The sequence below is a fragment of the Pygocentrus nattereri genome, chromosome 4 (genome assembly GCF_015220715.1).
Source record: "Pygocentrus nattereri isolate fPygNat1 chromosome 4, fPygNat1.pri, whole genome shotgun sequence".
Lineage (NCBI taxonomy): Eukaryota > Metazoa > Chordata > Actinopteri > Characiformes > Serrasalmidae > Pygocentrus > Pygocentrus nattereri.
Window position 1 is genome coordinate 35772730 of NC_051214.1, and position 27123 is coordinate 35799852.

General features: G+C 37.3%; 1 protein-coding gene across 7 annotated transcripts; it reads right to left on the minus strand.

Moving 5' to 3' along the window:
• Window positions 1-742: 742 nt before the first annotated feature.
• Window positions 743-27123, minus strand: pak6b (p21 protein (Cdc42/Rac)-activated kinase 6b). 7 transcript variants are annotated; one of them, XM_017682944.2, is made up of 12 exons: window positions 27074-27123; window positions 24559-24683; window positions 24263-24418; window positions 20679-20772; window positions 13488-13703; window positions 9530-10171; window positions 6746-7222; window positions 5714-5847; window positions 4188-4314; window positions 3117-3242; window positions 2360-2494; window positions 743-1341 (listed from the first exon to the last, which is right to left on the minus strand). In XM_017682944.2, exons 5-12 carry the CDS (start codon window positions 13692-13694, stop codon window positions 1174-1176), a joined length of 2016 nt encoding a protein of 671 aa, XP_017538433.1. In that variant the 5' UTR covers window positions 13695-13703; window positions 20679-20772; window positions 24263-24418; window positions 24559-24683; window positions 27074-27123; the 3' UTR covers window positions 743-1173. The 7 variants fall into 7 exon arrangements, with proteins under 7 accessions (XP_017538433.1, XP_017538456.1, XP_017538441.1 ...); XM_017682967.2 differs by lacking the exon at window positions 24263-24418 and adding an exon at window positions 21974-22081 and having other exon boundaries at window positions 24489-24683; XM_017682952.2 differs by having other exon boundaries at window positions 24263-24355; window positions 24489-24683.

Here is a 27123-nt window from a genome sequence, read left to right on the forward strand (position 1 = left end):
AATTGTACTGCTAAAAGTAGGTTAAGGGAAATATATAACTAATTAAGTAAAAGTCCCTGAGACTACATTTTACAATGTGTAAAAAGAAAAACACATTAGCTTGTTTGCTCAAAATGCCTCCAGGAAGCAGTGAGTGAGTATAATTCAACATTCTTTAAATAGAACGAATGAGCAGACGTAATTACAAACCACTCCACTAGGTATATGGTCATATGTATTCCAAGTATCAAGATCAGTTTCAAATAAATACATGCCATTTTACTAGAACTATTTTAGTTTTAGATTAATAACTGAAATAAGATCATTATCAAGACAGAAATAAGAAAATTGTACAGTTAAGATTTAATAGAAAATGGTAACACTTTACAATGAAAGATACATGAAATAGTATTAATCATTCTTTCATACATATAATGTATCAGGAGTCATCATGGATATGCATAAGGTGCAAAACCCATGTCTCTTGCATGCCTTAAAACAGTAACAATATAATATATATATATATATATATATATAATTATTATAAATTAGTCGTATGCAAAAATTTGAACACCCATTGTCTAATTCTGTTTTGATGATTTTTGAAGTGAAATATGGTCTCTAAAGAAGGCGTTTACTTATTTTCAAAGCAAAACGTACATGTAACGTGGCTGGTGTGCCATTACTCATGATGTAATGCATAAATTAATGCTATTGCATGTGTCCTAACATACCTCAAAGTAAGAACACAAATAGAGTGAAATGAGATATTAAGCTTCAATTTTTATTTATTTTATTAAAAAAAAACCCTGTACAATGACAGCATGTCTTCAGTGAGATATTTATTTGCTTATTTTTTTATTCATACTTACAAAACTAAATTCCAAAATCTGGAATTTAATTTTAATATACTGTTGAAAAAAACAGGCAGTGATTCCAGTGAAATATGTAGGCAACATCAAAAAAGGTGAAAAACTTGCATACATCGGTGGTATTCCAGGACCATTACTGGGAACCACTGACACACATAAAGAGCCAAAAAGTATGGTGAAGTTGGAGGTGGAGGTCACTTGCAAGCAGAAGCACAACACTTCACAATCCAGTGTGAATACAGTATGTCACACAAGGCATGTGCAGCAGGGAAGCCAGTTTATAGTGTTCCAAATAAATCTCCCTTATTTGAGCTCAAACTGCTCAACAGAAAGACATGCGCTTCCGGTACTGCTCCACCAGCGGCACCAGGCAGCGCGGGGAGCCACTCTGCAGCAAGAAAGGGTGCTTAAGCAGGTCACTGGCACTTGCTCTCTGCAGAGGGTCCCTAGTCAACATGGAATCCAAGAAGTCCCTCAGCACTGGTGAGATCTGTTGAGGAGCGAATAAGATTCATGATCATGACTACAACTACACAAAAAAAGCAGCTCCCAATATTGTAGATTCAAGTGTTACACAAATGAATTAGTCTGCCCTCTAGTGCCCAAATTACTGGCACCCCTGGTATATATTTTTAAACAAAGGGGAATACTTTATTTGAACACTCCTACGTTACACTGATATAACCAAGCCAGTAACATGTCATGGCATGTGTTGTCATGATAAAAGTGTCAACTTATCATTACCAACAATTGTCGTGACAGAGGTGGCAAACCAAAGTACAAAGCACAATTTTGCATGTGACATATGCTGCCATGACATCCAACATCATAGCATCTTTCATGACATTTATCATTAATGGCATGACAATAACATGACATTGTTATATTACTGAACAAAATGCGTCATGGCAGCACATGACAGCACATGACATCTGCCATGATGTTTATGACATTGTTACATCAGTTATGTAGCAAGGTTCAAGTGAAGTGTCACCAAAAAAGATCATGAAATAAATGTCTTTGTTATTTTTGTTGCTTACTTTAAACAATATTTTGACAGTAAAGCAAACAAATTTTTAAATGAAATAAATAAATATATATATAATTATATGAAACATTAGATGAGATTACATCCTACCAAGACTGACAAAGACAGTCAAGAGGCTGAACTCACTTCTTTTACCAAATTCCAATAATTGCTTTAAACATATCAACATGATATTATCTAAGTGTCTAATTAAATGTTCATAATATGTTGGTGAATTGTTCCTTTTTAGTGTTTCACATGCTCTAGCAAACTTGATTCATGTTTTTTTTTTACTTGATCATGACAATTCAAGAGCCAGGTCTTTGGTTTTTTATGTCTCTTTGTTTATGTTATTTATGTTTCTTTCAAAATGTGACTGTTATACATGTCATAATATATACAGATGTTTTGACTACACAGATTTTGAAAAAGCTTTTTAAAAATGACAGAAAAGGTTGTGTTAGTGTTCTTCCAGTCTTGCCTTGCTCGAGTTCCTGACAGAAGGTGCTGGTTCATCTCTTAACCTCTTCATAGCAGCTACTGGTGTGTCACTGAAATAAGGAGGCTCCCCATCCACCATCTCCACCACCATAATTCCCAGAGACCACACATCCACCTACGAATACAACTACATTAAACCTCTCAAAACAACCAATTTCTCCTTTAGTCTAGCTTAAAAATACATACACATCTCAAAGTTTGAATTATGTAAGCTAAACTATGAAGAGACACATTCTTAACGAAGGGGGTTACTAGTAAGTGCCAGTACACTCCTCCGCTCTTCAACCAAGGGCTGAAAATAACTCTGGAGATAAGAGATAAGGATTATCAGTGGGTGTCAAAGCATGGTGCCCAGGTCTTGATTTAATAATAGTCACTGACACTGAAGTTGCAGATGACATGACAAGGCAGCTTTTTGTCCTCCCTAAAAAAAAGCTGAGTTAGTCAGTTAGTTAGATCTAGCACTAGCTTTTCACCCCTTTAACTGATGCTTGCCATTAGGCATGGTGACAGTAGGCTCATGCACTGCTACTCCAGCGTCCCTTTCTATTGAGAAAACCTTCTATGGAAATTATACAAACTGTATATGCACTATTGAACACCTGTGTCAGCATCTGGACACATCTAGAAAATATAGTATGTATAAAGATTATCATTTAATGGCCCCAACTTCCAGGCAACATTACCACATGGGAAAACAGAGCCACTCCAGAATCAGACCTAACTATTCTCTTTACCTCTGTTCCATAGGGGGTTTTGGAAATGACCTCTGGGGCCATCCAGTATGGAGTTCCAACCAAAGACTTCCTCTTTGGGATGTCTTTGCTGATCTGAGCACAGAATCCAAAGTCTGACAACTTGATCTGGAAAGAAGAGAACACATTCTAGCTTCGTTGCTATTCTTTAATTTAAAAAAGTTTGGTTGTTAACAAGCTACCATGTAGATGTTCAATAGATTTAATATAATCAGATATCATTGAAAGTCACCATGTATTTTACCAACAAAATTATTTGGAGAAAAGAACACAGTAAAATTCATAAAGTGTCATTTGAAAGCCATGTTGTGCTGACATATGAAATACTTCTGGGATTATATATTGCTAACTTGCTTTGTGCTGTCAGTGGTGCTTTCACTGCATTTACTGCTGAACTTCAACCACATCATGTCACACACATAAACTGTGTTTACTCTCCGTCAGATGTCATTGGCCGAGTGAATCTCATTCTTTGCTCTCTAGGAATCTCCTATATGATGTAATCTCACTTTTCAAATGCAGACTTTAGCTGGTATTGAGTGTCTGTACAAGTTTGTGGCCATGGGTTTTGCCCACTAACCAGCACTGTGTTCACATCATAGACGCTATTATTTATAGCAGCGAGACACTTATGACTTTATGGGGTGTCTCAGATATGAAGTAATATGACTCCAGCCTTCATTCATAACCTTTCTCAATCCTATCTCTCAATAAACTGAGCAGCACACAATGGTGTCAAAGGCTGATAATCTGCATCGAAACCACTGAAGCCAGCATGCTGTGAGTCATGCTACAAATAACCCTTGCTTAAATCAGTGTATTCTGTTGAGATCAGTGAGTATCTTAAATGAAAGCCCTGCCCACACAGCCAGTCTCCTAATGAATGAATGAATTCACTGTGTTCTACTTCAACCAGGCCATATAAAATAAACCAATAACATTTCAAAATTCTTATTCAGAAACTAATGCTGTTTATGGAATGTATGTGATTTATTACATTGATAAAAACATACAGCTATTGATGTAAAATAACACTTTAAAAGTAGCACTTACTCTTCCATCCAATGTCAGTAGTATGGAGTCACTCTTGATATCTCTGTGGATGACACCCTGTGCATGGAGATAGGCCAGAGCCTGTAACACAGCTTCACAGACTGTAGCTATCTGCTCCTCTGTCAGCCTGCGTGGACACACACACACACACGCAAACACACGTACACACACACACACACACACGTACACACATTTGCACCAGACATATAGTGGTCAACAAGCTGCTAGAACACTAGTCCCCTGCATAAAACACTCCAGGCAATGGCCAAACTCTGATAAGGGGGTCGGTGAGGTGTGGTTAAAAACTGTGAATACAGTTGTCTGCAAAAGTTTCAGTACCCCTAGTCAAACTACATGTTTTGTTGATTTCTTTTTAAGTGAAAAGAAGTTAACACACTTCTGCACATTTTAATACACAAATACTGTTATTTGTTCAATTTAACACCATGGGGAAAAAATGGAATCCCAGCTGAAGTTGTGGCTCATTTTATAGTTTAAGTTTTATTTTTTAGAACATGTTAAACAAATAAATAACACAGTGCAGAAATGTGTTAACTTATTTTCACTTAGCAAATAAATAAAACATAATTTGGCTGGGGATGAATACTTTTTTGGGTTATAAGTGGCAGCTGACTATGAATATAAATGAATATTAATATATATGAATATAAAGCAAACCTTTGACAAACTCACAGTGACTGTTGTGCTTTGTGGATTTTATTACAGTTTCACACATCAAAAGCAATCTGCTCTGTGACTCTGAAATTCATATAATGACATTATATGAATATAATGATGTAATGACATTAATCCAAAGGGGATGGAAAGAGGGGATAGCAGTTTTATAAAGTGGATGTTTATCTTTTTTGATCAAGTGGACATCCCTTTGTTTTCCCCCTTAAATCAAGCCCCGATTTTAGAGGATCGAGTATGTGATTTTTGTGTTTTTCCAGTCAAAATATCAGCCTTTCATGAGGTGATTCAGGTATTATACAGATGCAGTTAGCATGCTTATAACCACTGTCATATACAGAATGTTCCTTGATATTGTCCTTGGGAATATTGTTCATCTGAGTCATCAGTCAGGTGAAGATGTGAATGAGAATGTGTGCCTGAACTGAACGTTTAAAGCGATTAAGTTCTGTATTTCTGTGTAAACATGTATCATGGTTTTCTGCTTAGCCCAGTTTTGGTAACCAAAAGTTTAAAACTGCAGTCTTACATTCCGTGGGACAGGACTATGCCACTGATGATCAATTACCTCCATTATCTTAAAGTAGTCTTAATTAGAAAAGATGGTTTGGTTCAAATGTCAGTTGTAAAATGTGTTGTCTGACACAAAGGGCTGTATTCTCATTTACACAGAACGGTCTCTCTCTTCTCTGATGTGCTTATCAAATTCAAATCAAATGATGTATTAATCAAAACATACCGCAGAGATGTTTTAGATTAATTTAGAAATTCTGACAACCTAGACAAGCTACATATGGTCTTAAAACATCATGCATCATTCTTGGTTCTCTCACCTGGTTTCAGATACTATGTTGGTTAATGCACCACCCTGCAGGTACTCCATTATGACCCAGAGCTCCTCCTCCACTAGAGCACTCTTATACATCTCCACCACATTCTTGTGCCTGTAGTCCCGCATGATGACCACCTAAGCATTTGAGAAATTATTCCAAAGTGTAAAATCACATCCAGATTTTTGACCATAATTTATTCACAGGTGTTTCTGTTCTCAGAGACAAGGTGGTTAACTCATGTCCAACATCTACATTTAGTATGGTAAGGAAACACACCACAGGGCTTGTTCTGATTGGTCTGATGTGAAGAAAAAGTGCTGCAACTATTCAGCCATGTGGTTTGAACAAACAAATTAAATTAATTTTAAAATAATGGACCAATATGGACATTAATGGGCCAAACCAGTCATTTAAGAGACCGGGTGACTTGCAGTACGCTGAAAAATGTAATGCATCAAATTTACGTGAATCAAATATGAGCATTTCATGAAAAACAGACCGATAAGAATCGCCCAAAAATTCTGGGTAAATACAAACTTGATGTGTTACTGTTACAGTAAATTAGCATTAGCAGCATTACTAATCCAAGGTTTTGTTACAGTAATGACAAGAACAAAATCTTGAAACAAAAATTTTACAGGAGAACTTGTAATGAAAGATAACATAATAAGCCTTTAATGCCATTAAGCCTAATAATGCCATTTGTGTTGGTCCATTCACCATGATATTCTAACACAGTGCAAAGGGTAACAAGTGTTTTCAAATTATGCAAAATGCAATGTTTGTTCTTTGTGTGGCAGTGACAACATGCATAACTATATTATATGCACAATGTTTCAGTTATGTTCTTATTTCAGTTATTTATGTTCATAGTAATTATGTTGACGTAATATATTTTATGTGGAAATGATGATTAATTGAACTGAGTGCATACTTTTAATGTATTCACTCGGAAACATTTATCTTTTCAAATTAATCTCACAAAACCAAAGATTTTTGTGTTAAGATGAACTATAATGCAGAACGCCATACTTCATTAAACAGCAGCTCTCTTCTTTGTTGTTTCCTTAGATCCATCATCTTCACTGCAACCTGTTTCCCACTGTGCTTTTCTCGTGCAATACAGACGACACCCGTCGAGCCCTCTCCAATCTTCACAAAGTTCTCCAGATATGTGCGGGGGTCCCCCTTGTCCACCACCATTTGCAGAGCAGCCTTAAACTGTGCGTGGGTGATCTTAGGTTGCTCACAGTTGATGGTGGCTGGTTGAGAAGTCCTCAGGCAGGGAGAGGAGGCTCCTGGCAGGTTGGTGGCAGGAGAGCCAGTAGGGGAGGGGCGAGGCTGGGAGGGACTGTTCTGTATAGGTGGCACTGAAGCTTTAATAGGAGAAAAACCTATCGTATAGCTAGAGGAAGACTGTAGGGGTGGGTGGGAGTGTGTGCCATGCCCTGCTTTTGGGCTGCTGGTGCCATTAGGTTTTGACATGGCTGAGAAACCACAGGAGTTTGTCTGTAACAGAAAAGAATAAATGGCACATTTCATCTCTAGCACAGACAAATGTACCAGTCAGGGAGCTATAGTAAGTAAAACATGATGGTGAGGCAATTTTTCATGTTATGTCATGTCTTAAGTCACCTTGACAGATATTTCCTGAGATTCTGTCACAGTCTTGACATGGTTTGCACAATTTTTCTCCCCAGTTTAGTCATTACCAATTCTACCCACTAGCTAGCTCTTCACATCACACAACACTAGGAGGGTGAAGGCTAAGATATTCTTCTTTTGAGACACATGAAGCTTGTGGGGACAATATGGCAAAAAACATAACATTACAATACTTCAAGACATTTTCATGATACATGCATCATATTTTATATTTCTGAGGTTTGATATGTCAGAGCAGGCAAAAAAAACAGTGTTGCATAAAAAAAAAACCCAAAAAAAAAAACAAAAAAAAAACGCTCAACATGCTTGTAGGACGACATTAACTGCAAATTCTAAAAATAGCATCATACTATGTGACGGCAGGAAAGGGGGGACCATCTCACCCACCCAGAAAGAGTGAGGACGGTTAGGCCCTAGTGGACTCCGGGCCACAGATGGATGTGGCATTGCAGGGAATAAAACCTGAGATCTCTCCACAATAGGGCGAGAGCTGAGCTAATCTGGAGCCCCTTTAACAACATTTTTGCACCATGAAAGAAACTTCTTTCATCATATTCAGGTAAACAATGCACAGTGAGAGCTAGTCAGATTAAAGTACAGCCTCCACATAGTCCTAGTTTTAACAGTGTTACAACTAATCTTGCCAAAGTAAACAATGAGAGCAGTCCACAGTCCATTTCTCTACATCTATTTTTTTCAGACGTTTTTATTCATAGAATGAGAACCAAGAAATGCACTAAATATGTCATGTTAATAAAAAATATTTCTATAATTTCCTAATTAAAATCCTAATTTTCCTAATTGAAATTCCTAATTTAATAATTGTACTGATATTTGCTTTTCTACTTTGTGGTCAAGAATAAAATGCCAGTGTTTAACACAGCCTCTTTCACTAATCACATTTATTTTGATACATATTTGTATTTAGGTTGGAAAGCTGATGTGCTTCAAACAACACAGAATGGCATTAAATTAACTGTGTTTGCAAAAATTTACCAGACTTTTCTAGTGAATGTTACAATTAAGCAGCAGTATGATGATGATGATGATCTTTTAAAAAAAGAGGAATAAAAATGATTTAGCTAAATTCGAAATGTAGGGATCCACTGAATTTAGATACAGAACCATTTTGGTCAAAAATGTAAAAAAATGGCTGGTTTTTGAAGACTACAGTGCAGCAAGAGGTCTACAGTGAAGTGTCCAACTACTAATTTGAATGGAAAATGAAAAATCATGATGTTTCCTTTGCTCTCCAGTGCCAGTCAGCACAGACACGTTCAACAGTTGGAGCTGCAGCATTACAACTTTAAAAAAGGTTGTATGGTTTCTATGAGTGACATTAAAGAAGCAAATTGTTGTCACTGTTCATTTAAATAAGAGAGGGTACAATGCTCATTATAGCATTGATACTGACTAAAAACCTGACATCCCACTCAATACACTGAATACAGCAAAACAATGGAAGCAGAGAGTTTCTACTAGCACAACACCATCAATTGTAGACACATTTTTTAAATGACAAAAAGCAAATTCACAAAGGACAGTGCCACAGTGCTGTGTATAACTAAAAAATAATAGACTTAACTGCCTTGAGTGATCTACTGCTCTCTGTTGTTGAGGATGCTGGATTTTTTATTTACTTTTTTGTAAACTGTAAACGGTTGTTTAATTATTTAAGTTTATTTTTTCTAAACTATTTATTGCCATTTTAGTTTTGTTCTACTGAACCCAGATTGTAACAATACTATAAGTGTGCCTATTACCATGTGGTTTTTGTTTATTCAAAAGCATACAAAAAACTTTAAAGCTCAGTTTTGGTTTTTCGGCCAGATGTGTTTAGAATTTCAGTTTCGGTCAGGAATTTTTATCTTTTCAAAAGGTGCCGTAACTTGCATTCCTCTACAACGTTTTGGCAGTGAGTCAGACATTTTTATTATTTATACTGCACAGCTGTGAGTCAAACAACTTGAGGCAAGAGCTTATTCAGAGAAGTCTTTGGTATCTATGAAAACAATACTATCTAATTTTCTAATCTGCTTCAAGCTAAGATCACTTTATCACTTCATCACTTCTATTCACAGCGCACAGTGTAGAACATTATTAGTGAGATGTTTTATACGCGTTCTTTAGAGAATGAAGGAGTGCTCTCACCTTCAAGTCATATGTGGAGTAAGGCCTCCTAGGGGTGTCCACAGAGACCACAGGAAGTTCTGGGCTTGGAGTCATCCTTTCACTTGGATTGCTGACCTTTGACCCTTGGTTTAATGTAGGGGTATTGTAGATGCAGGACACAGGTCTGGGGTTGGTCTTACTGTCTCTATGAGTCACAGCGGGCTGGTGAAGCCTTAGTCTCTCACTGTGTGAAAACATCTCTGTTTGATCCGCTCCAGGTGAACATAAGATGTCCCTTGGCATGAGCCGAGGCTGCTCACTGGACGTCGTGCTGACTTCGATAATAGACTTGGCTCTGGGTGGCAACCCATTAGGCTGAAATGTGGCGCTCTTTTTGGAGCCAGGCCGTGGACTTCCACTCTCACTGTATACCTGCCGTGCTCTTTCGTGCCAGTCCAGGGCAGGCTGTCCATTTGTCTGTCTGTTCTTGCACAGTTCCTGATACTGATATGTGTCCCCTTCGGCCACCTCACCGAGGCGGCCCATGGACTGGGCTCGTTTCCTTAGCGAAGGGCTGGTCCTCCTGAGCGAATTGGAGCTGGTGACAGAGAGGCGGGTCATCTCCGCAATCGCTGCAGCAATGTAGTCTCCATGTCCAATAAAACTGCCACGCACAATGGTCTGCATGAATAATAATAATAAATATCATTATAATTATAGTAGTAGGTTTTATGTGTACGGCATCTTTTTACAATAAAGGTCACTTTAAAACATAGTAAATACAGACAAATATAGACAATGTGGTTGCTATGCTCTCCTAGGTGGTTGCCAAGTTCATGCAAGGCTGTTGCCATGATATCCCAGGTGGCTGCTATGGTGTTGCTAAGCTGTTGCTATGGCATTTAAGGTGGTTGCTAAGGTGCTGCTAGGTAGTTGCTATGATTTCCCAGATGGTTGCTGAGATGTTGCTATGGCATTGCTTTTGTATACAGTAGTTGCTAAAGCACTGCCAAGCAGTAGCTACAAAAAAGTAAATAAGGACAGTAAATTAGTTTTGTCAAGTGAACTGAAAAGCAAAAGAGCTTACACAACAAACAACTAGAATAAACAGAAAAATAGATAAAAGACAGTGAAGACATTAGCCCTGTCACAATTATGACAGCAATTATTTTACCTGATTGCCATATTATCCACAGATGTTACCTTTCACATTCACATGTTTAAGTTGCAGCAGAATGTGAATTTTTATTTGCTAGCTTGAGGAAAAGATACATGTATAAAATAAAATTGAAAAGCTAAAAAACTTGCAAAATGATTAACAAATATGCATGATTTTGACTGACCTTGTGATCATTTAGTGAACGTATATCTTGAGTTTTGAGTTAAGTGACTGAAGGAGCACAGCAAAAGTATACAAGTTCATAATGTGCTTAATTACACAATTGCAAGAATATCACCCAGGTGACAGAGCTAATAATAAGGTGGTTACTCTGATGTTAAACTGTGGGCTCTAAAGTTTAGAATACTTGTGTCTTATGTGGTCTTAGAACTTCAAAAATATAATTTCCTTTCACTGCTATGATGTGAAATGGCTACTCTTCTAGAGGATTTATTGCTCAACATTATAATTGCAGTGCACACAACCTCAGTGTACGGGCTGAAAACCTATTAGTTATAACTATTATGGTTTATCTACAAGTTGGTACAGTATGGCTTTTCTTCTTTTGTTGCAGGTTGTAATTCTTGAATTAATGCCTGAATTGTACTTCATACATCATGTGATTCTCTACTTTACTGAAAACTTATTCCTCTATTTTAAAATCTGTTTTCATCATTACAGCTTTACTTACAATGTTCAAAAATAGTCTTGGGACACTCTCTGAATCCAGTTTACTTATTTATGCATTGCTTTCCAAGCTAAACTTATTATTTATTCATTTGTATCTGTAAGAAAAGTTAGAACAACCAACAATAACAATCAGCTTCATTGAAACTGAAACCGAAACCTAAAATGATCCCGGGCATTAATTGGACAATTTTGAATGGGGAGACTGTGCGTTTGAAAACCTTCTTTCATCCACTTCAGAAATTTGAATGTATGTTTCTCACAGACATTTTATTACCAAGATACAGCATCATTCTTCAAAAGATTAAGTCAATATAATATACACCAGTAGACTCTCTATAAAGCTTTTTAAAAAATGAATTACACCAATTATTCAAAATCTCTGCATCATTAAGCTGTTAAGATGCAAATAAAGTAATTTCAAGTTGATTGATATAAAAGGAAGTGTTTGGATCTTTTAATGCTTCTAAAACCTTAGAAAACAAGTAACTTCACTGGTGGTTTTAGAATTGTGAAATTTGCATTCTATTTACTATACTTCAGTTGTAGACATCTGTCACCACAACTGTAAAGTAATCTGTAAGTTAGTAAAAATAGTAAGTTTCTCTATAATTAACCATTTCACATTGCTATTGTGCAGTAGGACCCAAAGTATTGACTGATAAGTTATAATATAGCTGACATTATGTGGTTTGAAGCACAATGTCTATAATACATGCACAAATGAAACAATTCTAAAACACCTAATCGTGAAAGAGAAAGTCACAAGACTACTTTCAAACACTGCGTGTGTAGGTATGGCTCTATATGTGTGTGAATGTGCATATTTAGTGATATTAATTTACCTTTGAATCTAAGCTGTGTTTAGTATAATCTAAACAACGACAGGGAAGTGGGTTTGCAGACATTTCTCTTACAACTATTTTCAACTTCTTAACTCATTCATGCATTCCTGAAACTGAATTGCTTGAATTAGTAGCTAAATATACTACATTTTGAAACTTTCTTTTTAACTGTACAACTACAAGAGTGACACATTGAGGCAAGAGCTGGTTCAGGAAATACTTCTATGTCATGCATCAAAACAATGCTATCAAATTCCCCAATGAAATTCAACTATGTGTGTTCAGAGACTGCTCAGACCAGATTTCATTTGAGCACAGAGAAAAGCTGCTTTTCAGGTTTGCCCATTTATTCTGTGCTAGAAAACTAAGCAGTTACAGTCCTAATTATGAATTTCCCTAGGCTATTTTGTAAATTTTGTTTATTTATTTCAGTATAATCTACCAAATGGTACGAATTAAGAGTGCATATCTAGTAAGCTAGTAAGAGATACAATATTAAATATAAAGTGAATTCAATTCAAATGCAAATCTGAGGTGTTGCCACAGATAAAGTTGGTGATGATTTGCATGAATGTGTAAAAAAAATGCACTCAGAACAGAACAGAAGAGAAAAGAACAGGAGGAGACAGACCAAGGTGACAAACAACACCTGCTACACTTTTGTTATGAGATACATACACTGTGTGTTCAAATGTCTCCAGACACCCTTCCTGTTTAGTGAATTTGTCTACTTTAAGGTTCACCCATTGCTGACACAGATATTCAACTGTGTGCAAACAGTTCATAAAATCTCTATAGAAAAGCACTGATAATAGAATGGGGTGACCTGGAGGAGCCACACATGAGCCTAAGGTCACCAAGCCCGTTGCCCAGTGTCTGACAGAGGGGTATTAAGTCCCCAAGCACCGGGCTGAGGAGCAGTGGAACTGCGTTCACTGGAGTGACAGAGCTCCAGTTACTATCTTTGGGATCCAAAACTAATCATCAGTAGCTGATCTCACTAATGCTCTTGTGACTGCAATCAAATCCTCACAGCTCTAACATCTAGTGTAAATCCTTCCCAGAACAGTAGAGGCTGTAACTGCAGCAAAGGGGGAGCTCCCTATAAATACCCTTGATCTTAGAAGAAACTTTGGATGAGTAGGTGTCTATAAACATTTGGATCATCTCTGTTGAAAATAAGCTCACCCTATAAACATAAACAGAAACATAAACACTTCTAAACATATACAGGAAACCTGGCCATGGTTACACACTTCCATTTGTAGAACATTCTTTATGGCAAACATAGAACATTTTGCTGTACCTTCTCTTGCTTGAGACGCACAGGTGTGATGCTGGAGGGATCTACCACAGGCTTGGGTCTCCTCAGGGTTTCTATGACACTCTGCCACTGAGGTGGTAGTCCTACATAGCAGCCCCGTACAGCATCAAAAGACGTGTGCACCCGGTGCTCAAAGTTCTTAGGTGCAGAGATCTCTATCTTCCTCTTCTTCTTCTTCCTCTGGAACATTCTGAGGGCCTGAGGAAAACAGCAGTGAAACGCATTATAGTGGGGCACCTTCATCTTCTCCAGCCAAGACATGAGAACATAGCCACAGTGCTTTAAAAACCCCAACGACACAGTCACTACTTCCTTTCAAAACACAAGGGTGGGAAAAAAACTCAGATGACTCCAGTAGACTGAGCACACAACAGACAATGCCACCCAGGCAAGCCTGACTTCAAATATTCTTCTCCAGAGAGGTGAGACAGGAAGGGGGGTGGAGAGAATATAACACCCAGTCAGCAGAAGACACACCCCTTCCATGGAGAGGAACAAAACTACTGTAGTGTTATTTAAGCGCTTAGCTTATCTCCATGTCCATCTAAGACACGCTCTCTTCTTCGGCTCAGCAACGCAATAAATGGCATGTCCTCCAAATCTGCATATTTAATCTTAGGATCTCTAGCATTCACCGCCTCACCCTTCCACTGGTTATTAGAGATTGGAACTAAAAACTAAACAAAGCAATAGCAAAGCAAAAACTGATATGCCATCCAGATGCACATATTTAAAGTCTTCAGCACTAAAGTTGACTGTAATCCAAACAACAATGTGAGTCTGCAGTTCTTTCCAGCTGTAAGCTGGAGGTTAAAACAGCAGCATCAATGTTCATTCGAAAAGTTCAATGAGTTGTTTTAAGCGGGGCTTATTGAACAAAGCAGGTCAAGTAAGCACATGCTGCCTGTCCTCATTTCCCTTTTACAATACTGCTCTTAGCGCTGGACCAGACTTCCACTGATGGAACAATTAGGCCTGTCATGACCCTGGACAGACGCTTACATAGATAGGCTGCCTTCTGTCTGCTATTGTGGAATCAATCACCCACCACAGGAATGAGCTTAGTTGTAGTGTTAACCTTTTTGTGTCCAAATGCTTTGTGTGATGTGATGCCGGTACAGCTAGTGCCTTTTAGACAGAAAGAACATTTATGTCCTCTAAATCTTTGTGCATCTTTAACATTAGAATACATAAAATGGCTCATATTGTCCCGATAGAGCGTGATCTTAAAAAGATCAGTTAATTGTCTGATATTCCATGTATTCGTCAAAAAAACCTTCTTTTTTGTTGTTTGTGAGCCTCAAGAATGCCATTTCCATATTTCCTCAAAGGTTCTGGGAAAAAAGAACATTTTTGTATCACTACAGGTTTTTGTAAAGGGGGTTAAAAAGACCCCAAATGCATTTCATATGGAATTTTGACTCACCATGGAAAGTTTTACCAACTACAAAAAAAATATTTCTTGACCTTCCATGATCAATCCAAAATTGTGGTGATATTTTATAAAACTACTCGTCTTTGTAAAAGGGTCAGTTCAATTATTACATGACTTTGTCCTAAATCTGTTTTTTTATTTAATAATTTTCTATATTTATATCAGGATGCACCCTGGACAGGTTGCCAGTCCTTGGACATGTCACCAGTCCAATGCAGGACAATGTAAATACACAAAAATAAATGTTTTAATTTTTAGTCAATTATTCTGGTTCCTCTTTGCTGAGTCAGCTGAGAAAATGTTCTAAAGCATTTTTAATAATATTGAAATCCATATTTCTTTTCTGTATGTACATCTGCTCAAATAAACATGGTTGAAACATTACAATATCTGTGTGTCATCAAATCCTTACCACAATCATCAATTGTTGTATTAAGATGAAGATAAATATAAAAGAGATGATTTGTAGATAACTGGCGACCTGTCCAGGGTGTATCCTGCCTTCCGCCCGAAGACTGCTGGGATAGGCTCCAGCATCCCCCCGCGACCCTGACGGAGAAGCGGCTTAGAAAATGGATGGATGGATGGATGGATGATTTGTAGATACTTTAAATTTACTTTAAGGTTATATTCAACCTTACAATTTGCACATTTGTAAAGTTTACAGGTATGACTGTGTGTGTGTGTGTGTGTGTGTGTGTATGAGTGAGTGATGGTAGGAATGCATGTTTTATTTTTATTTTATTTTATTTCGTTATATTTTATATTTATTTTATTCTCTACATGTGAATGTCTGTCTGATACTGTGCACTGTGAGCTTCTGTAACCAAAACCAAATTCCTTGTATGCGTAGCGTACCAAAACCTAAACCCAACCCTAACCCTGGCCCAAAACCTAACACTAACCCCACTACTGTTTAGAATCCACATTATTAGTAGTATTTACAGATAGTTTATATCTCTGTGAAGCTGGCCCCCCATGTGGTCAGAAATGGAAGAAAAATGCTACTATTTGTTTGTGACGGTTTGTTCCATAGAAACCATTGTTTGTGCTGGCACCGTTTTTAAGAAATCAAGCATTACATTTTATTGCTTGTGACGCAACCCCCCATCAACGTCCAAATCACACCAAATGGGTCTCATACGTTTGTGCTGGTTTGTGCCATTAAAAGAAATGTTTGTGCTGTTTTAATGATCAAGTTATAGGCTAAAAATATTTCTTTAATAAGAGACGTCACGCAGCCCCCCATCAACATCTAAATCGCGTTAAAATGGTCTCATTCCTTTGTGCTGCGTTTGTGCAGTTAAAAGAAATGCTTGTGCTCTTTTAATTCTTAAGCTGTTGTATAAACAGGTTTTGTCACTACAGATGACATCATTAGGTTTCCTGTGTTATTCCTACATTTCTACCAAAACTATGAATTATTCATTTCTGGGAACCAAAAGGAAATATCCACGAAAATTCCAGAGTGGGATAAAGCCCACACTGGTCACTGTTAAAATCTATTGTGTTCTTGGTGGTTCCAGTAAATTTTCATTAATATTTGATGAGCATTTTAACAAGTCACACATTAACATGAGTGCGCATCATACACTGAAAGACCAAATTGCTTTATTCCTGAAACCTCACAAAACCCTTGATTGGTTTGAAAATGTTTTTGAAGGGCAAAGTAGTCATTTCTAATAATTTTTAGTTCAGCTCTGGACTATTCAGTGCAGTGATGAAGCTGAATAATTAACGTTGAAATTGCCAGATGACTCTGTAGTGATCAGGGTCAGTGGCTGCTCAGGAAGAAAAAAGGCCTTTCTGGGATCGTCACCATCAACTAGTGTTAACCTGTGGTAATGATGTCATCTGCAGTGACAAAACCTGTTTATACAACAACTTAAGAATTAAAAGAGCACAAACGCCTCCTTTAACGGTACAAACGCAGCCCAAACGCAGCACAAAGGAATCAGACCATTTTGGATTGGCTTGGACGTTAATTGGGGGGGGGGGGGTTGCGTGACATCACAAGCCAATGGGGGCCAGCTTCACAGAGGTTTTTTCTTTACTGAAAACCATTGATACCAATACAGGTCATTTACACATGAGTGCAGGAGTAAAATGTCCCAGGTTTAAAAAACTGTAAAACACTTAGAAAAGAGAAAAGAGGCGTATAATCTGTGGCAACCTCAGCTGCCAGTGGCCTTCCTGGCAGGCTGCACTGCAAATAATTATACTGTGTCAAGTGAAAACATCTTAAATCCAGTCAATAAATCTAAAATTTCAAATTTTGAGGTGTTTGAAAATTAAAAGCTTATTCAACTTATTTACAGATGTTGTTCACATATTTGTTTAAATGTTTACAAGACAAAACTTACCTAGTATGTTTTTCTAGGTAAAAAAAGTTAAAACAAGTTAAGAAAAATCCTTACACTTCCTTGCTTATATAATATTCTTAGTGCAATTTTAAAATGAGAATTATTAGATACAGTGTGGTGCAAAAGTCCAAGACTACGTGTAAAAATTTTTTTTTTATTCCTTTCTTATGTAATACAAAGCATATCTTTACAAATTATATTATCAGCATAAGTCACGCTGTCATGGGCTCCATAAATTTGTGCCAAAGCCTTGATGAGTAGATCAAATCCACCTGAGAGTCATTTTGACACAAGCTTCAGTGAAAAAGATAAGACTCCAAAAAAAAAACCTGACCTTTTTATACAAAGGTCAATGGTCAATATCACAAATCACAATACCACAAATATGCTGAACTTTACTTACCACAATATCATTTATTGCAGTGTGTATATAGTGAAAAAGCAGTTGTTTGTGCTTAACATGATCTACACTTAAATGAAAGATGATCAAGAAATGCTATCACACCTAAAAATGTCTTCTTCTGCTTTTACAACATTGATCATGACAACACAGCTGCTGTCATATAAAACCGATTTTTCTGATAATTAGAAGTCATTTTCATCAGATTACTGTTTGAGACAGTAGCTACCATTTGAAGGCTGTGAAAATAAACTGGAAACAGCTTACAAAAAAGTGTGCACCTGCGTTTAGAACTTTGAATTGAGTATGCTTTTGGGTTTGGGTGCACAATAAACAATGTAAAAACAATGCAGTTTTATCTACAATAATGGCAGAAACATAAAACTACATTTGACATCAGGATATGACAACATGTATACACTGTGTTCATACAAGAGCAATATCTTCAGGCTGTATCCTTGTTTAAGTAGGCCAATCAATATTTACTCACAAGCGAACATTAAACAGTACGTAATAGGCCTACGCAATACAGATGCAATAGAGCTGCTACTGAGGTAAGAGATCACAGCAGTTCACAGGATACAAGTTTTCTTGTACAATTCTAACTTAAGCAGAGTGGAAATGATAAATAATTAACTGTATGTATGTATTTATGTATTTACTTATTTATAGTAATTTGATTACCATGGTTTAAATACACAGCATTCCGGATGTTGCTTTTATTATTACTTAATTCTCAATGTTACACAGCATTCTGGACCAATCTATCATTCACAGCTTCCTATTACTTAGATAGTGTAAAGTGATGTGTGAAGTTGTAGAGTAGTCCCATCATAATAGAATAACTGCAAACAATTATTTGCAGCATTTTCTTTATTTCTTTAAAATGCTGATCCCAAACTTTTGAACTGTAATTCCAAACTTTTGAATGCTAGAGTTCAAGATATTTTTCTTTATTCGTTCCTCCTAAAATTTCTGATAAAGCTCAGCTATCATACCATACTGCGGTTGGGGTAGTGTAGTGGGTAACACCTCTGCCTTCTATGCTGTAGACTAGGGTTCAATCCCCCACCTGGGTAAACACCCTACACTATGCCAATAAGGGTCCTTGGGCAAGACTCCTAACACTACCTTCACCTCCCTGTGTAAAATGATCTAATTGTAAGTCGTTGTGGATAAGAGCGTCAGCCAAATTCCATAAATATAAATACTTGCATACAGTAAATTTGACAAAATTATTACATATTTGGTTATAACTGCCACATAACATATGCAGATGAAACTAGAAAGAGTAATAATACAAAACAGGATATGCAACTTGCTTAATCAAGAATAGTAATCTTTGAAAGCAAAGAATATCTACTACTCTATGGACAGTTTTCCAAATTAGTTTTAAACCTATTTAAGCCTATTTAAACCAACTGCAATGCTGTACCAACGGTTCCTGATTAGAGCAGTAATTAATGCAGATTCTGGAGCACAGCAAGCATTTCTTGAGAAATTCATGGTATAATTATGATTTAAGAAATCCCAGGATAATACAGGATGGCTTATTCAGATACACCCACAAATCACAGTGTGATTACACTCATTTACAGAAGTGAACGACTCTGTTGCAGCATGAATAAGTTAAGAGTATTCTCTTTACAGAACCCATTTTCACACACTTATGACTGTGAAGACAATTAAGCCACTGAAACCAATAAATTGTTTGATCACTGCATGCAGAAAATGCGAAACCACCTCCCCCAAAAAAACAACCAGCAACTTCCACACATAATACACTACATAAAATGAACAAAGCTAAAATAACTGTTAATAGAGTAATGACGTTTTAACCACTTAGTGCATGGATTCTAAACTATACACAAAATAAATGTTTTAAAGATCTTTTTTTTGGAAAATGGCATAATTTACTCAAACATTATGGGCAATATGTTCTGTTTTTTGCTTTTGATATTTTATTGGACAGGTTGCCAGTCCATCACAGGGCAGACATGCAGATATATCACACACCTAGGGGCAATTCCCTGATAGCCTGGCTGCATGTCTTTGGACTGGTCGGTGGAAATCAGAGCACTTGGATGAAACCCACACAGACATGGAGAGAGACACTCCACACAGAAGAATGTTGGTTACCCAGCTGGGGAATCCAACCCAGGCCTTTTCTGCTGTGAGGCAACAGTGCTGCTTTAGTGCTCTTATAGTGCTATAGCGTTGTTACACAAAATATTGGTCGTCTTTTAATTACTTTATTATCCTTTAAATTTATAATGAAATGAAATATGCATTATAAATAAAATATACCTTTATTATTATTATAAAAATTAGAATGCATTTTGTTGCACATGGCAACATCATGCAACAGTGCATCTGCAATGCATGCAAAAAAGTAAATTTCTATAAGACATATTTATCATACAGTTATGCAGAAAGACATACTGGCCAAATATGCACATAACAAAGAAGTATGAAAATATTTTTTGTGATAAAAAATCTGCTTAAAATATAATATAGCTTCAGACCGTCTCCAATAACAGTGTATTTATTCACTCCAATTGTATGCCTGGCAGACTGCAGTTCCGTTGTCATGATGCCATATGGCAATAATTATATAATTCTAGATGAAACCATAAGCATTTAAACTGAATTATTTTATGATATAAACAATGTAACTCAAAATAAGTGTTTACATTTTTTTCCTCCCTTAAGTTATCAAATAAATATATTATACACACACACTTTCAGAGGGCTTCAGAAACCAGGCCTCGCCATGTGTGAGTGTTTGTGTGTGAGAAGTACAAACAGCAACAGAAGACAAATGATAACTAAATTTACACATAAAGCCTTCAGTTTCCCATATGAAAAGAACAGAACATTTATATTGTAGTTAGGCCAAAAGATCATGAAAATCATTGTTGCCATATGGCAACATCACACAGTGTAAAGCAATGAATAAAGTCACAAAGTCTTACCTGTGCACTTCTATTTGGCCTCAATAGAAATCTTCTGGTGGATGGTCCTCAGTGAGTTCCCATCATCCAATCCAAATGTCCATGTCAATGAAACCTGATGATTAAGAGTCCACAAGATAGAGGAGTAAGAGGAGAACTGCACGTCTGCACACTTTTCCTCTTCTCTGTCACTGACACTCTTTTCCAGTGTTTAATCAAAGGGTGTGGTGCAGCATAACATGCACAAACAGTGGGATTTGGTGAGGCCTGATCTAGGAGGATGTGCACATGGTGCGTGCTGAAAGAAGGTCAAGAACAATTTTGATTGTCATATTGTTAATTATAAACACACATAATAGAAAGCTTAATATTTCAGGCTCTTTAAAGGGAAACTCCACAGCTTTTTAAACACTTCTACATAATTCAGTGGTTGAAATGGAAAAAGTAATTCAGAGTGGTTTGATGTGAAATGGGTCTTTCTAGTGGTTGTTACTGACTCAGATCATTTTATAGTGGTGGTGATGGTAAGCAGGGGCTGCAATGCCTAAAATGCAAATACAGGCATTAATTTATCGAAAATGAGCACACCGTCTTTATTTTATATGTACTGTTGGTAATAGTAAAATAGTGATAAATCTGAAAAATACATTTTCTTTTGGGGTCTATTTTGCCTTTCTGTGCCCTGCACGTACCTCTCAACCATGAATGCATTGGGAAAATGAGTTTAAGGCCAAAACCTAAAATGAAATCTCATAATATAAGATAAAATATCATAAAACAATGTCTCAAGTAACTGACAGCATTCATAAGCATTTCATATATGATAACTTTCTTTGATGTAGCTTTTAGAGGAGTTAAACTCTTTGAACTTCAGGTTCCTATTATCACCATTATGAATACGTCTGACTCAGTAAGTTATTCTAGAATGGAGAATTTTCACATCAAACCATTCTGAAGAATTTTGTTTACATCTCAACTACTGACTTATGCCATTAACTACTGGCTTAATATTACAAAAATTCCTGCATCTTTTGAAAAGCATACCTTTGTTGGCGCAACGTTCTTCTCAAATTATTTAACAGGATCCAATAAGAATGCTGTTGTTTTAACCTTAATAAGATTTTGTGCCGAGTTTCCCGCAGGTTTCACTGAATAATGTACGGTTTGCTGTAACACATGCTGTGACTTGACACATGCTGCCTCGACTTTGAATAAGTAGGCAGATGCCGAACTCAAGAATGACGCCTGACTGGCAAGATGATGTGCTCTAGATAATTAATTTGACTAGTTCCTCTCAGGTCTCATAGCTGACTTACTGCATGATTCTATCTCCAGCTGAACTTGTGATGAGGTGATCTGAGCTTTCAGATGGCGCTGACACATAAACTGGAGAAATACCCTGGTGTCCTGAAGAATCCACTGCACTGCACAGGCCAAACAGGTTCAGTATCACATTATCTGGGCCATCCCCATCACAAGCTTTGTTTTCTGTAACCATTGGTAATTTAAGGCCCACAGGACACATAAGAATGAGTTCAGGCATCAGGCTGTTTGATTATTTCTTGTAGAAAATTTGGTAACACCTGCAGGTAAGCACTTTCAAAAGAGCTCCTAACTTTGAATCATTCTGATTCTGTTGCTGACATCCTATTGCACAAGGGGAGAACATGTTATAACAGAGATAGTGAGAGCTACACAAACAGAAACTAAACCTGCCTAAACCATAACTGATGTAGTTCCACAAATGCCATGGTAATATATCATAACCATAATCAGCATCAACCGTTTTGTCATTCATAGGACAGGCTGGCATTGTCCACAACACAGGAAGCTTTAAATTAGGCAAGATTGTGCAGAATACTTTAAAAAAAACTAGTGATCAACTGAAAAACTGAACACTGAATACACTGTGCTAAATGTATACAGTAATATCACATTACAATAAATCAAATAGAATGTATTCTGAATTACATAGTGATAAGGCATTTATGAAAGTCTTCTTTCATGAAAAATGCATTTAATTCATTTAAATGAGGCTCAGAAAATTCTTAACTTTTTTCTCTCAACACCTGCTTTAATCTAATGCTGATTCCACAATCACCTGCGCAGGACTCCAGTACAACACTGATACTAAACTTACCACTTGAAAACATGTCCACTACTGATGAGATCACTAGTTTGTTTATCACTCAGAGCTCAGTAACACTGAGATTAATAACTGGTTCATCACATTGGTTTATCAGTCTACTCAGGCTTTAGCAGGACTAGCATTACATATAGCAATCATGTTTGCTACATGCAAAAAGTGAAAAAAAAAATGATGTGAATATATACAAAATGAACTTGGATGTAGACGTAGTGATGTAGAATGATATTGGAATAATATACCTATCAGCAGATTGCATTAAAAAATCATGATCAAATAGATGTTTAGATTTGACGGAACTTCAGAACTGCAGAACGTATAGGTGATGCTAGCCCACCATGCTAAAATGCCTCAATCTGATTTATTTGTAACTCTCCAGCTTAGGGAAGAACCAGTTAACCAAGCAAAGAACCATTTATGCACTCAAGTAGTTCTTTGAGTGTTCACAGTCACTAACATATCAAAATCAATAAATCATATAATTAGAAACTGACAGTGGAATCAACCAGTCATGGTTTGATTTACAATGAGTGGAATCAATTCTGAGAGAAACAACATCATGCTAAGCTGTCTGGAAGTCTTTGATACATCACTGACTGTGAATACAAGCAGTAGCCTGAGCTAACATGTTTCAGTCAGGGAGAAACAGCAGCAGCAAGTTTTTGTGACATTGCTACAAGGTAAAACAGAAGAAGCTTTAAACATCAGCCAAAAATGCTCAGGTGAATTGTTGTTAGCTCAATGCAATCATACTACTAAAATCCCATTATGGTGCTAGCAGAAATTAGCACAGTGTTTTTTTTGCCTTGTTTATGGCCAAAACTAATGACTTGTTTGTAATGGTTCACCACTGCTTTTTATAATTACATGTACATCTGTATCAGCCTGACCAGGTATGTACATGTAAAATAACGAAAATCACCATCATTTCCATATCTGTGCATACCTACTGTAAAGTATGCCGCAGTGCTCACTACTACTGCCCACTGAAAAACAGTTATTGACTGATTCTGTATTCTATATTATTCTTCTAGCAAACAGCCTGCTTCAAATGAAATTACCTGCTTGGCCTTTATGAGGGTTCTGTTTATGCAGAGAAACCTGTCCAGACAACTGAGCACTATCTGTCACTAAGAGTAATTTGACGATTAAATCGGTTCAAGCCTCTTCGGATAGATTTTCAACAGGAGAGGCATTTTACTGATTCAAGACAGGTCACAACTTCACAGTGCAAACGCAAACAACAAACACAAACCAGTGCCAGATCAAACACTGCAAGGCCTGAAGATCTTGAGGTGTCAGAAAGAGAGGTTTGGAGACAGCTTTGGAGACAGCATTGCAATGGGAATCACATAAGCACAATCATATATTTGAGGCACAAACACACCATTGTACAAAACATACCATAGTTTGTGAAAGATTGTAGAACAAAGAAAGGACCGTGTGCTGAGTCACTAACCTCTCCATATCTTCTGTTCTTCTGGCCATTCTCCTCAGTCCTCAATCACATGGCCACCATGAAGCAGCCCTCCTACTTCAAGCTTTCACCAACCTAACTTTTGTCAAAGAGGATTTTTTTTTTGTCAGAATCCCTTCCCCCCTCCTTTAAAGCTTCCTTAACTCATTCAGAGAGAGAGAGAGAGAGAGAGAGAGAGAGAGAGAGGGAGAGAGAGAGTCTGTCTTACCTTTCTGTCTAGGGGTGAAATGGTTGGATATCTTCTTGGAGATAAGACTCAGTAAAAGACAGTCACTTACTCATAGAAAACCTCATGCACTGTATGTCTGTCTTGTACTCACTCACTCAGAGCACTGGTAGCTGCTCTAGTCAACATGCACTCCACAGGCCACCACATGTCTGGATGAGCTGGGCGCGTTCTTACCTGGAGGGTGAGTGAGGGAGGTTAAAGCAGTCTCAGAGTGTCAGAGCTGATCTCCTATCAGAACAGACCTCTCATGCGTCTGCTGTAATCACGTCTAGAGGAATTACCATAAAACACTCAAACTGTAAACAGGCTTCTGGTATGCATACATTCTTAAAAATAACCCTGCCAGAAAGGCTTCCTTTGGAGCTATGCCATAGAAGAACTGCTTTCGTTCCCTGAAGAACCTTCAACTGTATGGGTTAAGTGAGTTTTTAATCCATCTTCTAATCCATGCCACCCCTTTTGGCATCATTATTTTGTAAGAGTGTAGGGAATACTGTTAATGGTCTCAGTTTGGACATATTTAAAGGGGCTTTCTGGCCTAAAATTAGCATGTAATATGTTATTTATATTTTCTGTAGTGCAGTACTGCATCCCTCAGCCTCAGTGGTTTGAAAGTATGGATTTGCTGTTGTTTTTGTGTTTTTCACCCATCAGTCTTCTCTCACTACAATACCCAACATGCTTTATGGAAATAAACCTGGGAACCCCTACGGCCATCAACAAATACAGACTGCTTCCCACTGATTTAGAGGATAACAAACTAACTAAATGGACAAAATATTGGGACACCTTCAAATTACACCTACAGGAACTTTTATGAAATTCCAATCCATATTCATAGGAATTAACATGGAGTTGATGCCACCTTTGCAGCTATGACAGCTTTCACTCTTCTTCTTAATCTACAAGATTAAGGAGTGTGTCTCTGGAAATTTTTGCCCTTTTATCCAGAAGAGCATTTGAGAGGCTAGACACTGGTGTTGGACGAAAAGAGTCTTCCCCAAACTGTTCCCACAAAGTTGGAAGTGTCCAATACAAGTGTCCGAAATGTCTTTGTCTGCTGTACTATTTAGATTTCTCTTCACTGGAACTATAGTGGCCTAGACAAACTCCGGAAAATCAACCCCAATAGCATTATCCCTCTTCCACAAAACTTGATAAACTTCTGGCATTCACCAAACCCAGATTCATCCATGAGACTGAAAGCTAGAGAAGTGTGATTTATCACTCCACAGAATGCATTTTCCACTGCTCCAGAGTCCAGGCGTGGCATCCTTTACAGCACTCAATCCAAGGCTTGGTATTGTGCTTGGTGATTGCTTTTAGCTGCTCAGCCATGGAAACCCATGCCTTGAATCTCCTGCCGCAGTTACTGCGCTGATGTTAATGCTAGAGCAGTTTTGAAACTCAGCAGTTACTGAGTCAGCAGAGTGTTGCTGATTTTTATGTGCTATGTACCTCTGCACTCTCCAACCCAGCTCTGTAACTTAACATGGTCTGACACTTCATGGCTGAGATGCTGTGGTTCCTAAATGCTTCAACTGATTGGTTGCTGTTAAACTGTACCATCCTATTACATTACAACACATAAATTCAGTGAGCTCTTTAGAAACACTTATTCCTTCACAAAGGTTTGTAAAGGCAGACTGCATGAATGAAACAGTCCCAATATTTTTGTCTATATAATGTATATCTGTGGTGCTAACTAGCACAAGTGATACAGCACTAACCCCAGTTGGCTGTTAAACTTTTTTCTTTGTTAAGGGAATAATTCAGTTGAAAAATTAATAAGCAATTGAAAAATAAAACAGCTTGTTTGAATCCACCACAAAAAAATTATAGTACATTATTAAAATGTACTTCCATCTTCAAGATGCATCATCAGAAGGGGGTTTTCCTAGTCTTTAAATCAGGAAATCTTGCCTTATAGACTACTGTGGCATTGGTGCAAGACATGGTTACATTTTTCACTTTGTTCTGAGTGCCCATTTAAAATCAGGAAGCCTCTAGATGCTCCTCAACTTGGATAAGGAATTAATTCATTTTACAAATTAGAATTCATTTATCTACCTTCCAAAGGTCTGACGTAAAAGGGTTAACACCATCTTAATGTTATTTGACCATTTTCTTGATTGACCTCCAGTTGCAAGATTATGAAGTTGAATCCACCTTGGTTGGTAATTTTTTTTTCCACTTTTACCAGTCCTTATGTGATTCTTTAAAAAAAAAAAATCCAACACATCCATTTTTCTCCCCTTTTTTTAAACCCACTGTGGCACTTATGACACACCCTGGAGCCACATTGTGCTTGACTTAATCCAACGATCTGCACAGACATGTAGTTAACACAGCAAGCCTCGCTACCCAATCTGCCCAGCAGATATTATTTTCTCCTGAAGCAGACCTTCTATAATAATTCACCTGAACATACACAATCCATAGACTAAAGTTCAAAGTTTAGTTAAGCTAAACCAGAAGGCATGTCTACAAGACTTTGGATTTGGCTGCAGATCTTTCACACCAGCTTTAAAGAAGAAGCTTAAAAGAGATAATCAGCCACTTACAGATTGGATCCTAAATTCACAAGGGACACTTTCTATTCATGGAAACCTTG